At 43.0% G+C, this 16,784-nt stretch overlaps 2 protein-coding genes across 11 annotated transcripts in view; one reads left to right on the plus strand and one right to left on the minus strand.

Annotated features, from left to right (window-relative positions):
- Positions 1-13,420, minus strand: part of cpap (centrosome assembly and centriole elongation protein) — a 74,362-nt gene extending 60,942 nt beyond the window's left edge. Inside the window, exons 1-3 of one of the 4 annotated variants that reach the window (XM_078222075.1) lie at positions 12,852-13,420; positions 7,445-7,949; positions 5,094-5,217 (exon numbers count right to left, since the gene is read on the minus strand). In XM_078222075.1, coding sequence (XP_078078201.1) covers positions 5,094-5,217; positions 7,445-7,885 — 565 coding nt within the window. In that variant the 5' untranslated portion in view covers positions 7,886-7,949; positions 12,852-13,420. The remainder of the gene's footprint in view (positions 1-5,093; positions 5,218-7,444; positions 7,950-12,851) is intronic. The other 3 variants (XM_078222076.1, XM_078222078.1, XM_078222079.1) reach the window with 3 other exon arrangements.
- A 171-nt stretch (positions 13,421-13,591) lies between these two features.
- Positions 13,592-16,784, plus strand: part of parp4 (poly (ADP-ribose) polymerase family, member 4) — a 109,159-nt gene continuing 105,966 nt past the window's right edge. For 6 of the 7 annotated variants that reach the window (XR_013498885.1, XM_078222080.1, XM_078222083.1 and 3 more), the window contains exon 1: positions 13,592-13,730. The gene's annotated coding sequence lies outside the window, so the exon portion shown is untranslated. The remainder of the gene's footprint in view (positions 13,731-16,784) is intronic. The other variant, XM_078222081.1, reaches the window with a different exon arrangement.

Consider the following 16,784-nt stretch of genomic DNA (forward strand, 5'->3'; position numbering starts at 1 on the left):
AGAAGAGGAGCACTCTGGAGGAGGATGACCTGACTGGGCCTGGAGGTCTGGAGTGCATCTGCTTCAATGCGAGGAGCGTAACGGGTAAAACAGACGAACTTAGGGCCTTAATGCTTATGCGGAATTTGGATGTGGTTGCGGTGACGGAAACTTGGTTAAAAGGACAGGACTGGCAGCTGAATATTCCGGGGTATAATGTTTTAGGCGAGACAGAGGAGGGGCTAAAAAAGGTGGGGGAGTAGCGATATTAGTTAAGGAGCATATTACCGCGGTGCAGAGGGTAGACAACTTAGAGGGGTCATGTACTGAGTCGCTGTGGGTGGAACTCAGAAACAGGAAGGGTGCAGTCACTATGCTGGGGGTGTACTACAGACCACCCAACAGCCCACGGGAAGTGGAGGAAAGGATATGTCAGGAGATTCTGGATAGGTGCAGAAAAAATAGGGTTGTTGTAGTGGGGGACTTTAATTTCCCTGGCACAGACTGGAAAGTGCTTAGAGCTGGGGGTCCGGACAGGGAGGAATTTGTAAAATGCGTACTGGAAGGTTCTTTGGAACAGTATGTAGATAGCCTGACTAGAGAAGGGGCTAAAGTGGACCTAGTTCTGGGAAATGAGCCCGGTCAGGTCGTCAAAGTTTCAGTAGGGGAACATGTGGCAAATAGTGACCACAACTCTGTTAACTTTAGGATAGTAATGGACAAGGATGAGTGCTGTCCTACGGGCAGGGTGCTAAATTGGGGGAAGGCTGACTATAGCCGGATTAGGCAGGAATTGGTGGATGTTGATTGGGAGAGGATGTTCAAGGGTAAGTCCGCGTCTGGCATGTGGGAGTCTTTTAAGGAACTATTGATAAGGCTGCAGGATAGGCATGTGCCTGTAAAAAGGAAAGATAGGAAAGGTAGGATTCGAGAGCCGTGGATAACCAGGGAAATCGAGGATCTGATTAAAATGAAAAGGGAGGCGTACGTTAAGTCCAGGCAACTGAAAACAGATGGAGCTCTGGAGGAATACAGAGAGAGTAGGAAAGAACTCAAACGGGGAGTCAGAAGGGCAAAAAGAGGTCACGAGATGTTCTTGGCAGGCAGGATTAAGGAGAATCCTAAGGCATTCTATTCATACGTTAGGAACAAAAGAGTTGTCAGGGAGAAAATCGGACCTCTCAGGGACAAAGGAGGGGAATTATGCTTAGAACCCAAGGGAATAGGGGAGATCCTAAATGAATACTTTGCATCGGTATTCACGAAGGAGGGGGGCGTGTTAACCGGGAGTGTCTCGGAGGGAGGTGTTGACCCGTTAGAGAAAATCTCCATTACAAGAGAGGAAGTGTTAGGTTTTTTAGGGAACATTAAAACTGACAAAGCCCCAGGGCCTGATGGCATCTATCCTCGACTGCTCAGGGAGACGAGAGATGAAATTGCTGGGCCTCTGACGGAAATCTTTGTCGCTTCTTTGGACACGGGTGAGGTCCCTGAGGATTGGACGATAGCGAATGTGGTCCCGTTGTTTAAGAAGGGTAGCAGGGATAACCCAGGAAATTATAGGCCGGTGAGCTTGACATCCGTGGTAGGGAAGTTGTTGGAGAGGATTCTTAGAGACAGGATGTATGTGCATTTAGAACGGAACAATCTCATTAGTGACAGACAGCATGGTTTTGTAAGAGGGAGGTCGTGCCTTACAAATTTGGTGGAGTTTTTTGAGGAAGTGACAAAAACGGTTGATGAAGGAAGGGCCGTGGATGTCGTCTATATGGATTTCAGTAAGGCATTTGACAAAGTCCCACATGGCAGGTTGGTTAAGAAGGTTAAGGCTCATGGGATACAAGGAGAAGTGGCTAGATGGGTGGAGAACTGGCTTGGCCATAGGAGACAGAGGGTAGTGGTCGAAGGGTCTTTTTCCGGCTGGAGGTCTGTGACCAGTGGTGTTCCGCAGGGCTCTGTACTGGGACCTCTGCTATTTGTGATATATATAAATGATTTGGAAGAAGGTGTAACTGGTGTAATCAGCAAGTTTGCGGATGACACGAAGATGGCTGGACTTGCGGATAGCGAAGAGCATTGTCGGGCAATACAGCAGGATATAGATAGGCTGGAAAATTGGGCGGAGAGGTGGCAGATGGAGTTTAATCCGGATAAATGCGAAGTGATGCATTTTGGAAGAAATAATGTAGGGAGGAGTTATACAATAAATGGCAGTGTCATCAGGAGTATAGAAACATAGAGGGACCTAGGTGTGCAAGTCCACAAATCCTTGAAGGTGGCAACACAGGTGGAGAAGGTGGTGAAGAAGGCATATGGTATGCTTGCCTTTATAGGACGGGGTATAGAGTATAAAAGCTGGAGTCTGATGATGCAGCTGTATAGAACGCTGGTTAGGCCACATTTGGAGTACTGCGTCCAGTTCTGGTCGCCGCACTACCAGAAGGACGTGGAGGCGTTAGAGAGAGTGCAGAGAAGGTTTACCAGGATGTTGCCTGGTATGGAGGGTCTTAGCTATGAGGAGAGATTGGGTAGACTGGGGTTGTTCTCCTTGGAAAGATGGAGAATGAGGGGAGATCTAATAGAGGTGTACAAGATTATGAAGGGTATAGATAGGGTGAACAGTAGGAAGCTTTTTCCCAGGTCGGAGGTGACGATCACGAGGGGTCACGGGCTCAAGCTGAGAGGGGCGAAGTATAACTCGGATATCAGAGGGACGTTTTTTACACAGAGGGTGGTGGGGGCCTGGAATGCGCTGCCAAGTAGGGTGGTGGAGGCAGGCACGCTGACATCGTTTAAGACTTACCTGGATAGTCACATGAGCAGCCTGGGAATGGAGGGATACAAACGATTGGTCTAGTTGGACCAAGGAGCGGCACAGGCTTGGAGGGCCGAAGGGCCTGTTTCCTGTGCTGTACTGTTCTTTGTTCTTTGTAACAATCTTCCCATCCCAGAAAAGAGTCTGGTGAACCTTCACTGCACTCCTTCTATAGCAAGTAAATCTTTTTTAGGCAAGGAGACCAAAACTGCACATAATACTCCAGGTGTGACCATGGCCCTATACAGCTGCAGAGGGCTGCCATGTGGCACACATGGAATGTGTCTCACCCAAAAGATAGCACATCTGGCAGTACTATACTCGAATTTTGGCTATGATTTTTGAGTCCAAAAACTGATTCATAAATAAGCAACACTTTGTAAAATCTGCTACAATGTTTTTATGTTATCAACCGTAAAGAGAAAGACCAAGTAAATGCCACTGATTCAGAAAAACATGAATAGAAGTAATATTAAAAGGTTTTGTACAATTTTATGACTTTTTAAAACAATACATAGCAAGCTAGAAAAATAAATAAAAATTTGAAACCAACTCAATTCACTGACTCCCACATCCACTTCTGAAGCCCAGCTTTAGGGAGGTGAGGCTCAGTCCACAGGGATAAACATCAAAGCTGCCTTTGGGAGGACTGGCAAAACTCCAGAGAACATGCTTTTTATAGTTTCTGGACTACTACCTTGACATGGGACAAGGATAAAAGATATGTGGCAGTGTTTGGAGTCTAGCAGCATCAAAATTAACAGGCCTGGTTAAACGGGCTGATATATTTATAATGGTCCAATGGATGCATGCCAGATGTCATGCTCGATGTTTTATGCAGTATATAACTATATTCTTAATTTATGTTTCATTAGTGCAATAATATCCACATGGATAGCATCATGTGTTGTAATCATTGTTCTCTTTTGTTTTGAATTATTTACTTTCCCTAGACTGACTGACTCAGTGTGCAGTGGTTTTAAAGGATTCTTTTCAAGTTTTGGCATGGTACACAAGTGTTCATGGGTTTCATTGCCCATTACAGTCATAGAGGTTTACAGCATGGAAACAGGCCCTTCAGCCCAACTTGTCCATGTCGCCTTTTTTTTTATAAACACAGCTAGTCCCAATTGCCCACGTTTGGCCCATATCCCTCTATACCAATTTTACCCATGCAAGTGTCTAAATGCTTTTTAAAAGACAAAATTGTACCTGCCTCTACTACTAGCTCTGTGTTAAAAAATTGACCCTCTGGACCCTTTTGTATCTTTCCCCTCTCACCTTAAACCTATGCCCTCTAGTTTTAGACTCCCCTATCTTTGGGAAAAGGTGTTGACTATCTAGCTGATCCATGCCCCTCATTATTTTATAGACCTCTATAAGGTCACCCCTAAGCCTCCTACATGCCAGGGAAAAAAGTCCCAGTCTATCCAGCCTCTCCTTATAACTCAAACCATCAAGTCCCAGTAGCATCCTAGTAAATCTTTTCTGCACTCTTTCTAGTTGAATACTATCCTTTTTATAAAGGGTGACCAGAACTGTACGCAGTTTTCCAAGTGTGGCCTTCCTAATGTCTTGTATAATTTCAACAAGACGTCCCAACTCCTGTATTCAATGTTCTGACTAATGAAACAAAACATGCTGAATGCCTTCTTCACCACTTTATCCACCCATGACTCCACTTTCAAAGAGCTATGAACCTGCACCCCTAGATCTCTTTGTTCTATAACTCTCCCCAACGCCCTACCATTAACTGAGTAAGTCCTTCCCTGACTCGATCCAGCAAAATGCATCACCTCACATTTATCTAAATTAAACTCCATTTGCCATTCATCAGCCCACTGGCCCAATTGATCAAAGTCCCGTTGCAATCCATAATAACCTTCTTCACTGTCCACTATGCCACCAATCTTGGTGTCATCTGCAAACTTACTAACCATGCCTCCTAAATTCTCTTCCAAATCAATAATATAAGTGACAAATAACAGTGGACCCAGCACCGATCCTTGAGGCACACCGCTGGTCACAGGCCTCCAGTTTGAAAAACAAATGACCACCACCACAATGTCTTCCGTCATCAAGACAATTTTGTATCCAATTGGCTATCTCAGCCATTATTTCTTGAAAGTTAATTTTCTCTGTATACATATATATGTATAATATATATATATATATAAAATTTGAGTTTTTGCAACAATTAAATGATGTGACCATTTTCAAACAGGTACGTTCAATGAATGTTATCCATCAATAAAATAACCAAAAACATTTTTTTTTAAAAAGGTGCAAACTTCTCTACCCGTAAATCCTTGCTGTGTACCAATAAGACCAAGTAGCGTCTGTTGTTCATGCTCCAGTCGCTGAAGCTGCTCCTGATGTTGTTTCTTCAGTTGCTCTTGCTTTCCCTGTTGCCACTCTCTTAACTGGATAAGGAATTGCACAATTATCAGTGTTTTAAGTTGCAAAAGCCACAAAGTTCTCAGTTGTCTTTTTAAAAAATATAAAGCATTACTGATTGTTAACAATCTTTAAGCTTAAACAGGAAAGTTTGACATTCATTTCTTGTAATTGATTATCTATGAAATTATCAAATTAGACCAGATGGAATTAGTGCAAATAAAGACAGGAAAGACAACAAAATGAAAAAAGGCAATGCAAGCTCTGTTGGGGAAAAAAATAACTTATTTCAAGATAAATATTTTTATGGTTGATTATCAGTGATGCTTGTTAACTAACAATAAAGGGATATTTATGCCTTACATACTTGCTTCCTACATCTCCATGTAGGGTGTACCCAGAAACATTTACTGATAAATCATTAACTAGAACAAATCATAGCAGTCTTTTGTTAAAAGAATTAGAAAATAATGGTCACTGTAAATAGGATCCAAACCAGTTAGAGAAGCAGAAACCAAGACACAGCTCTTCTCTACTGAGAGTTTATTGATTTGTGCAGTCTCACAGCTCTCCTTCCACACAGTGTCCCAGCTATCTCCCGTTTATATGTGCTCAATTAATACCCATCTCTTAACCTTAATGTAATAAACACACATTAACAAGTTAATTTAACAAGACATTAACAGTCACTGATCTCCTACTCTGCTGTAAAATTCTGATTCAATTGTGTATTTTCTCAGTTTTTTCACTTGTGTCAACAAATTTCAATAACTCCCCTCTTATCAATACAAATACATTTCCAGTTTGATGATAACTAAATGGGTTTAAGTGCCAAACCACCTTATAGCTAATGAAATACTTCTGAAATACAAAACTGTTCAAAATGGGAAACATGATGGCCAATTTGCATATATGAGTGAGATAAATAACCAATTCTTCTGTTTTAGTGATATTTGCTGAGGAAGAAATATTGGCCTGGACACAAGCAAGAATTCCCCTGCTCTTCTTCGAACAAAGCCCTGAAATCCTTTTCTTCCACCTGAGGCAGCAGGTGGGTCTTTAATGAGACATCAATACCAAACTGAAACGTCTGCTGCGATTGTGTATTCAAGTCTCTGAAGTGGGGCTTGAAACCACAACTTTCTGTCTTGCATGCTGCCACTGAGCCAAAGCTTCTACAAGCAGTTCAATTGGGAACGGGATCTTTCAAAGACATGAAGGCTGGGAAAGATGGTGGGAAACAGAAACACATTGTTGTATGAAATTATCATAATCAATAAAGAATACACTGAAAAACAAACATATTGGGCTGCAAGTTCCTTGGAGTGGCAATCAGCATCGGATTGCCACTCACTTACCTTCGCTAAATTGCTTCAGTGCCTGTCTCAGCCGACCTTCCTGACTCAAGCCAGATGTGATTCAGCCAGTGTAGTGTGTACCCGGTCCAGTGTCAACATCCAAAAGAATCACAGCAAAGGCAGATACTGGCTGCCGTAAAACAGATGAGTTTTTAAAAGGTCCCAATGACAATAGTATCTAAGGTAAGTGGATGGGAACCGGTCTTGGGGTGGACAGTTGTATTTGTGTGGGTGGGTGTCCCATGTGGGACTGGTCTCAGTATATACAAGTTACATTGAAGTTAGAAATGGTTTTATGTCTTCTAACTTTTTCAGAATAACTATTAACGTAACACTGGCAGAACCATCCAAAGTTAGGAATTTAAATCACTTTGTTGTATGGTTACCAGCATTACCAGCACAGTACAACTGTTGAGGGAAAGTTAGTGCTTCTGAACAATTGCCGCTTTTGCAAACCCTTTCCTGGGAACGTCTGAGAGGGATTCTCCAATACATCTTTGAAGTACCCACAAATCCAATGCTGGGGAGCCAAGAAGTTACAGGCCATTATAGTCAGAGACTTCAATAAAGATAAAAAGTACTGGAAAAATTCAGCAGGTCTGACAGCTCCAAAGAAGTCAGGTTGGACCAGAAATATTAACTCCGTTTCTCTCTTCACACATGCTGCCAGACCCACAGAGTTTTTCCAGCATTCACAGTATTTTGCTTTTATTATAGTTGGTGACTTTTTCTTTAATTATAATTCCAAAGATGATAATATTGATTCAAAAAAATCAAAAAGTTTTCAGAAAATATTTACTTCCAATTAAACTCAACTTTTGCCATTGTACAAAGACAGCTGCTATGTTGGATGACAATGTGCAGAATGGATTACATAAATCTTTATTGTACACACCTGTTCAAGTCTTTGTATGAGAGCATTATTGCAGGTGATCTTTTCTTCAGCTTGCTTCACTGCTTCATTGTTACAGTACAATAAACCATTTTGGGATGAAAATGTGTGCTGTATCATATTTGAGTGAAGATTTGAAGTCAATGAATTTTTGATATTAAAAGCAGTTTTCTCCTTTCCATTTGGTATGTTCACATTCAGAAGAGGCTCATCAAGAAGAGAATCAATGCTGGTGCAACTGCTGCTATTTGAGAACTGAAGTGGAACAAACTGAGCAATGAATGAGTCATCAGCACTTCTACATTCATGAGCAGATGTGTTGGTATCATTGAAGCAAAAAGGAGCATTCAATATTACTCCTGCACGAGTAACATTTGTCGTCCACTCAGCCAAGAAATTTTGTCCTTGGTTGTTAATCACTGCAGACATTTTAAAATTTTCCATCAAATTGTTTTGATCATGGAAAAATCTTAAATTCTTGCTTTGGTGTCCCAAGCATTTCACAATTCTGCAAAAATTAAAAGATGTTACTTCTCTCAAAATGCAGAATTAGATTAAAATCCAAAGCAAATTCCTCCAAAAGCTCTGAAATTATCCAATAAGTAGTTAGCCCTACAGACAAAGATCTATCTCTGTTCTACACCAAATTAAATTTTGTTACCTGGGATGGTCCAGCTCGCCCCAGCACAACTGGATAAAGGAGACTGACTGTTACGAACGCGAGGTGTTAATAAGATTGTACTATTCTGAAACATCTCTTTAAATTTAGTGTAAAAGTAGTGGAGAGAGTCATGTGATCTGCTTCAAGGTCTGTTTGACAACAAGCCTATGTAGTTTGGTTACCATGGAGATCAGGGAATCTATTTAAATAGGAGGACAACAATTCAACTATATGGCTGGCTGAGACTCTATTTACAGACTTGGGACAGTAGAAGGTCTGCAGCCATGAAAGAGAATGGACTTCAGGAATTGAAACATGAACTGGGTGGTTCTTTGCTTTGTTAAAAGGTCAAAACCTCGATGATGATATTGTTCTTGACAAAGCTAACCAGACCAAACCAAATATGCAATTTTCTAACTGAAAATATGGAAAAGCTGTAACATCTACTCAAAATGAAAAAAGCAGCTTGCTATGAGAATGATGGAAAGTGAAGCCATCAGTACTAAAAATGAACGGTCATTCCAAATAATTTTGAAATTCCAAGAACTCACCTAAACTGAACTTTAGGGCTTAAAATTATCAGATGAGATTCAATGTAACGGGTTATAATGCTGTCAAGATGACTGTTTAATGGTGAAATATAATAGTAAGGATATAGTAAACAACTGGCACTGGGAATTCAAAAAGTAGGGCAATATCAAGGCGGGGGGGGTCGGGGAGAAGAACATAGTGAGCTAAGAGCACATTGAGAGAGGGAGTTTTTGGCAGGGAGAAAAAGGAGGTTGCAGAGCTAGTAGATTTGGGATGTGGGGAGAGGTGGATTTCAGAAGTGGAAATATGTTTGCTTGTAGAACTACAGGGCCAGGGCACAGCCATTGCTGTGGTCCACAGGCAGTGCTGTGAAGATACTTATCTGATGGACCTAGACCTTCTCATCTACCTTCAGTTGATAGATTTCCTGATTGCCTTAAGGCTAGGTTTCCAAGCAAACAAAAGTTAAAACTGTGGCTAAATTTGAGATGTTCGGCCTCATTAAAATATTTTTATACAGTTTATTTGTCACAAGTAAGGCTTACATTAACACTGCAATGAAGTCACTGTGAAATTCCCCTAGCCGCCACACTCCGGCACCTGTTCGGGTCAATGCACCTAACCAGCACGTCTTTCAGATTGTGGGAGGAAACTGGAGCACCCAGAGGAAACCCACGCAGACACAGGGAGAACGTGCAAACTCCACACAGATAGTTTACTGATGGACACATCTCTGAAGAGCAGGTCTATCTCCTAACAATAACTGCCCCCTTCAACCCTTAGACCAGTCACAACGTTAGCATCCTATCCAACCTGAAACCCAGCCACAACAATAACTATTTTCTTTTAATTATTTAACATAGTTACATATCAGTTAAGTATCCTGAGATGTTTCACAGAAGGGTAATCAGAGTTGAGCTTCCGACTGCATATCCACAACATCACAAAGATTGCCTATTTCATCTCTGTGACATTACTTATCTGCTTTAAAACCATGCCTTTTGTCACCTCTGGACTTGGCCATTCCAATATTCTCCCAGCCACCATCCCTCCAAGAACTTGACATCATCCGAAACTGTGATGCCCGTATCTTAACTCGCATCAACTCCCATTCACCAATCCACCAATGTTCTCTCTGATTTACATTGTCTCCTGGTCCAGCAGGTCTCATTCATGTTTAGAAATCCCTCCCCATCTCTATTTCAGACCTATAACCACCCTTCTCACCCTAGAACTTTGCACTCCTCTAGTTTTGTTCACCGCGCATCTCTGATTACATTTACTCAAATACCGGCAACAGTACTTTCAGCAACTTTAGCTTCATCTCTGGTACTGTCACCCTGAACCTTTCTGCCTCTCTTCTCCTTTAAGGCATGCCTTGAAACCTACTCTTTGACCATTTGCTAATCTGTCCTAACATCTCCTATGAATCTTGGAGCCAAATTTGGTCTGCCCTTCTGTGAAGCATCTCAGGCTACTTAACTGGTATGTAAATATGTTAAATAATTAAAAGAAAATAGTGATTGTTGTGGCTGGGTTTCATATTTTTGAACCAACAGTCCAAACCTCACCGGAGACTATAATTTCGATTATCCCTGCAGGAGTTCTTTGCTACAGAAACTAAAAATGAATCCTATTGTAGTGTTTTTGTCTCCTAGCTCAGCACTGACATTCCTTCAGGTATAAAAATATCTTTACATATTTAACCAATTTTCCTGAAATTTAGAGAAAATGGTAGCATCCATAACAATTTTTGCAATTCAGATGTTGACAATGGTAACCTTTTGCAGGCAATGTTGAGATAATTTCACAGATGTCAGCATAATGCACAGCCTTAAATTTCCATAGTTATGAAACCTTAGCCCTAGCCAATAACTCAATCTCCAGATAATAGCCCTAGCCCATAACTCCAAAGTCAGGTCCAGATGTAGGATGCATGCAGGATTATCATTATAACATCTGTTATCCCGATCTTGGAGTAGAAATGACAGTGAGGCTACCAGTACTCACTACTATGACAGCATCTTCAAGGGGCCACACATTAAACACACAGTTAAACACGAAAACCAGAAAGTTGCTATCCACTTTTTCCTGCTTCTCCTCAAGCTTTGGTATTAAGTAGTTAAGTTTGGTTAAGGAAATAGCGTTGCCTGCTCTGTTCACGTAGATCCCAGAGGTCGGCATGCTATATCAGATTCTTGATGACTGCAAGTTCCTGCTCAGAGGGTAGCATGGCGGCACAGTGATTAGCACTGCTGCCTCACAGCAAGAAGTCTCACAACACCACGTTAAAGTCCAACAGGTTTATTTGGTAGCACAAGCCACAAGCTTTCAGAGCGCTGCCCCTTCATCAGGTGAGTGGGAGTTCTGTTCACAAACAGGGCATATAAAGGCACAAACCCAATTTACAAAATAATGGTTGGAATGCGGGTCTTTACAGGTAATCAAGTCTTAAAGGTACAGACAATGTGAGTGGAGAGAGGGTTAAGCACAGGTTTAAGAGATGTGTATTGTTTTCAGCCAGGGGAGTTAGTGAGATTTTGCAAGCCCAGGCAAGTCATGGGGGTTACAGATAGTGTGACATGAACCCAAGATCCCGGTTGAGGCCGTCCTCATGTATGCGGAACTTGGCTATCAGTCTCTACTCAGAGATTCTGCGTCATCGTGTGTCGTGAAGGCCACCTTGGAGAACGCTTACCCGAAGATCAGAGGCCAAATGCCCGTGACCGCTGAAGTGTTCCCCAACAGGAAGAGAACACTCTTGCCCGGTGATTGTCGAGTGGTGTTCATTCATCCGTTGTTGTAGCGTCTGCATGGTCTCCCCAATGTAGCATGCCTCGGGACATCCTTTCCTGCAGCGTATCAGGAAGACAACGTTGGCCGAGTTGCAAGTGTATGTACAGTCTTCAGGAGAACAGTGTACACGACACCACACAACCCTGCCACAGCAACCTCTGCAAGACTTGCCGGATCATCGACACGGATGCCATCATCTCACGTGAGAACACCATCCACCAGGTACACGGTACATACACTTGCAACTCGGCCAACATTGTCTACCTGATATGCTGCAGGAAAGGATGTCCCGAGGCATGGTACATTGGGGAGACCATGCAGACGCTACAACAACGAATGAATGAACAGCGCTCGACAATCACCAGGCAAGAGTGTTCTCTTCCTGTTAGGGAACACTTCAGCGGTCACGAGCATTCAGCCTCTGATCTTCAGGTAAGCGTTCTCCAAGACGGCCTACACGACAATGCAGAGTTGCTGAGCGGAGACTGATAGCCAAGTTCTGCACACGAGGACGGCCTCAACCGGGATCTTGGGTTCAAGTCACACTATCTGTAACCCCCATGAGTTGCCTGGGCTTGCAAAATCTCACCAACTCCCCTGGCTGGAGACAATACACATCTCTTTAACCTGTGCTTAACCCTCTCTCCACTCACATTGTCTTTAAGACTCGCATTCCAACCAATATTTTGTAAATTGAGTTTGTGTCTTTATATGCCCCATTTGTGAACAGAACTCCCACTCACCTGACGAGGGGGCAGCACTCCGAAGGCTTGTGGCTTATGCTACCAAATAAACCTGTTGGATTTTAACCTGGTGTTGTGAGACTTCTTACTGTGCTTACCCCAGTCCAACGCCAGCATCTCCACATCATGGCCTCACAGCACCAGGGACCCGGGTTTGATTCCTGGCTTGTGTCATTGTCTATGTGGAGTTTGCATGCTCTCCCCATGTCTGCTCTGGTTTCCTCCCACAGTCCAAAAGAGGTACTGGTTAGGTGCATTGGCCATGCTAAATTCTCCCTCAAAGTAGCTGAACAGGCACCAGAATGTGGTGACTAGGGGATTTTCACACCAACTTCAGTGCAATGTTAATGTAAGCCTACTTGTGATACTAATGAATAAACTAAGACTAAGTCTATTCAAGGCTGAGATAGACTGATTAATGGCAGAGCAGACTCGCTGGGCTGAATGGCCTACTTCTGCTCCAATGTCTCATTGTCTTATATGCAATTCCCTCCAGTATAAAAAACTATTCATATCAATACTTCATCAATCACTTACACCTCATGACATAATTAATTAAATGGGTTTTAAAATTTGCTAACAAGGCCATTATGTGGTACTCTTAACGGACGATCTACATACATATCATGGACCACATAACCCTTATCAGCCATTTCCATTACTTTTTAATCACACGTACCTGAACCAGCCAATAAAACGTCACCATGTTCTAAAATAGTATCAATAGTCACTAGAAGTTTTTGATACAAACAACTTAAATTGATATAGACCTATAGCGTCGTAAGATGCCCCATTGTGCTTATTGTATTACCGCATCGGTCCATCGCTTATTTTTCAGCTCTGACGCTTTGGTCTTTTGTTAAGTCGCCACTTGATGGCTTCATCAGCAAACACTGTCAAAGCCTCCCACCGGTCTTGAATTTGTAATCATTGTTCACAGCTTCAACATTAATACACACTGAAGATGCAAGCACGAAAACAGCTAAAGGAGTATCAAGAGTCGCTCCAAGAATGCCTCACGCACCACGATCATCGCCGGAATAAACCCTAGTTCGCAAACGTATTGGTTTAAATTCCAGGGGTAAACTTACAATCGCTAATTATCGGCGGTGCATCCAGAGGCTAACAGCCAGCGCCTGTCTAGCGTGCGCGAGAGCGGCGGTTTAACTGACAGTCCCAACTATTCCAGAACGCTCTCAAATCTACCGCCATTTTGAAATGTTAAACCGCCGTCTTCACTGGGCATGCGCCTGGTCCCTAAGCACTCTGGGAATTGTAGTCCTTGGCGCGGAGTCGCCGACAGGAACGACAATTCCCTCCGGTTGTCCGCGATGTCAGGTGTTGTTCTTTCACCCTGCTGCCATCGATTGGGTGGTGGTGAGTTGGACTGTGCTTGGACCAGTGCAAGTTACACGGTGCTAACAGCTTAATCCGTCCCTTCCAGGCATCATCATTTTCTGCTGCTCTTTGGTTACTCCGGATGCAGAAATATATATATAGATATTTGTATTCCGGAACTAGCGAGGAGTCGCCATTATTAGGAAAAGAGGGAATCGAGGTATGTATTTTTTAAAATTCTGCTATTTGATGCATCTTTTATTTTCCAGCCTCGGTGTGCGACGAACAAAAAAAAATCAATGGAAGTGAGACCTTAAATTGGCCGAAGTTACAATAACAGAGCGTGGAGAGAACTAATGATTGTGACATTAAGGGTTGACGTTAATTTTGTGGCAACTAGTTGTGCAAACAAAAAAAATCGTCGAATGAAAATTTGTGTCGAATTCTCCCACCTTGTTTGGAGTTAAAAAGCGTGAACTGTACATACAAAACGACTCGATTCTGTGTAACTAGTAAATAAAGACTGGGAAAATTGAACTATAAGGCTTGATTGAGGCGTGGGTGTTGTGTTGCTGGTAAGACTAGCATTTATTGCCCATCCCTAATTGCCCTTGAACTTGCTGGGCCAAGGTTTCTGAAACTTTTCCAGCCACAGAACCCTTTTGACCTTCCATGTGTACTGAAGGAACTCCTAAGAAATATTGTTATGTTTGTTTGTACACATTGCACTAAAACATACAAAAACGTAATTGATAGTCTTTACTATTTCTTACATATATACATTTTAATATAAACACCTTTGTCACTTGTAATTGAGGGAGTTTTGCTGCTCCTTTGGTTCAAATAGGAATGCTGGATTCTCATATTGGACACACAACTCTCCATAGCCCTACTGCAGGCCCTGGGCACAACTGCCACTCTCTGTTTCCTTGCCGCTACTGGCCTGACCATATTTACCGTATATTTGGCACGGATAGGGAGTTGGTTAATGGGCAGGAAACAATGACAATCAGGGGGTTTTTTTTTCAGGTGGAGTTTCACAGGGAACAATGCTGGTACTGTAACTGTTTATAATATCCATTAATGACTTGAAGGAAAGAAGCGAATGTACTGTAGCCAAATTTGCAGATGATACAAAAATAGTTGGAAAGGCAAGTTGCGAGAGAGATGCAAACAGTTTACAAAGAGACATTGATGGTTTAAGTGGGCAAATAGAGCATTTTGAGGGAAGATGTGAAGTTGTTCACTTTGGAGGGGAGACCAAAATCATAGAATCCCTACAGTGCAGAAAGAGGGCATTTGGCCCACCAGGTTTGCACCAATGCTGAAAGAACATCCCACCCAGGCCCTATTCCTGTAACTCCACATATTTACCCTGCTAATCCCTCTAACCTACACATCTTGGGACACTGAGGGGCAATTTAGCCATTGCCAATCCAGAGCACCCGGAGGAAATCCACGCAGATACGGGGAGAACGTACAAATTTCACACGGACAGTTACCCAAGGCTGGAATCCTTGGCTTTGTGAAGGGTCCCAGGCTTTGTGAAGTAGCAGTGCTATCCACTGTGCTGCACCATCATGCCACAAACAGTATTATTTAAATGGAGAAAAACTGCAGAAAGCTGCAACACAAAGGGACTTGGGGGTACTTGTGCATGGAACATAGAAAGCTAGAACACAGGTGCAGCAGGTAATCAAGAAAGCTAATGGAATGTTGACCCTTATTTCAAGGGGGGAGTGGGGTTGGAGTAAAAGAGTAGGGACATCTTGCTGAAACTGTACAAGATACTGGTGAGACCACACCTGGAGAAATGTGAGCACCCGGTCTGGAGGGATTGTGTTATGAGGATAGATTAAACAGGTTGGGACTCCATTCATAGGAATTTAGAAGAATGAGAGGTGACCTCATTGAAACATCTAGGATTCTTAAGGGGCTTGACATGGTAAATGCTGAGAGGATGTTTCTCCTCATGGGAGGGTCTAGGACCAGAGGGCATAGTCTCAGAATAAAGGGGTGCCAATTTAAGGCTGAGGTGAGGAGGAATCTCTTCTTTCGAGGGCTTAGAGCCTTCGGAACTCCTTACCACAGAGAGCTGTGGGGGCTTAGTGTTTAAAGCTGAAATAGATTTTCGATCAGTAAGGAAATCAAGGGTTATGGGGAAAGGGCAGGAAAGTGGACATGAGGAATGTCAGATCAGCCATGATTCTATTGAATGGTGGAACAGACTCAAGGGGTCAAATGGCCTATTTCTGTTTCTATTTCTTGTGGTCATTTGGACCACCTTTTCCATTCCTTCCCCACCACCAACCCCCATCGCAGGCCTAACTGCCCCTCCCTTTTCCCCTCCTGATCTATGCAATCTGAGACTTGTGCCATTCCCAGCTCAACCAATCAGAGGCTGGATTCTGGAAAACTCATTATGTAGATCAGCCTGGCCTCCTGCAGAACCCCAGGGAGGCTCTCGGGGAACCCAGTTTGGAAACTCCTGTGCTAGGCATTTCAAAGTCAACCACATTGCTGTGGATCTGGAGTCACGCATATGTCAGACCAACTCGAGAACAGCTTCTTCACTGCTGCCATCTGACTTTGAATGGACCTACCTCATATTAAGTTGATCTTTCTCTACACTCTAGCTATGACTGTACATTCTGCATTCTCTCCTTTCCTTCTCTATGGTATGCTTTGTTTGCCTTTTGGCTAAGATCAAGTGTAGTATGGTCGGCAGCCCATGGTTGGCCGCACTTAGAATCATAGAATCATAGAAACCCTACAGTGCAGAAGGAGGCCATTTGGCCCATCGAGTCTGCACCGACCACAATCCCACCCAGGCCCTACCCCCACATATTTACCCGCTAAGCCCTCTAACCTACGCATCTCAGGATTCTAGGGGGCAATTTTTTAACCTGGCCAATCAAGCTAACCCGCACATCTTTGGACTGACATTCCTCATGTCCACTTTCCTGCCCTTTCCCCATAACTTGGTTGAGATCATTAGGTTACACTGAAGCTTCATATGTTTCATATGAAGCAATTTTTTAAAGCGGCATCTCGGCCTTTTGGCTAAGATGCAAATGAGCTCAAGTCTTGGAGGAGGAACCTCCCCCTCCTCCAATCAGCTTGGCTCATGTAGATCAGGCCCAGGACAGGGTGGTTTGGTCGCTCGCCCTGTCTTGTCAGCCTGGATCGGAAATGTCTCAACTTGTTGAGACTCTGAATTGGATTTGATTTGATTGAATTGGAAAAGTATTTTTAAAAATGCTTTGTTTGTATA

Source organism: Mustelus asterias, chromosome 10 (assembly GCF_964213995.1).
Source record: "Mustelus asterias chromosome 10, sMusAst1.hap1.1, whole genome shotgun sequence".
NCBI lineage: Eukaryota > Metazoa > Chordata > Chondrichthyes > Carcharhiniformes > Triakidae > Mustelus > Mustelus asterias.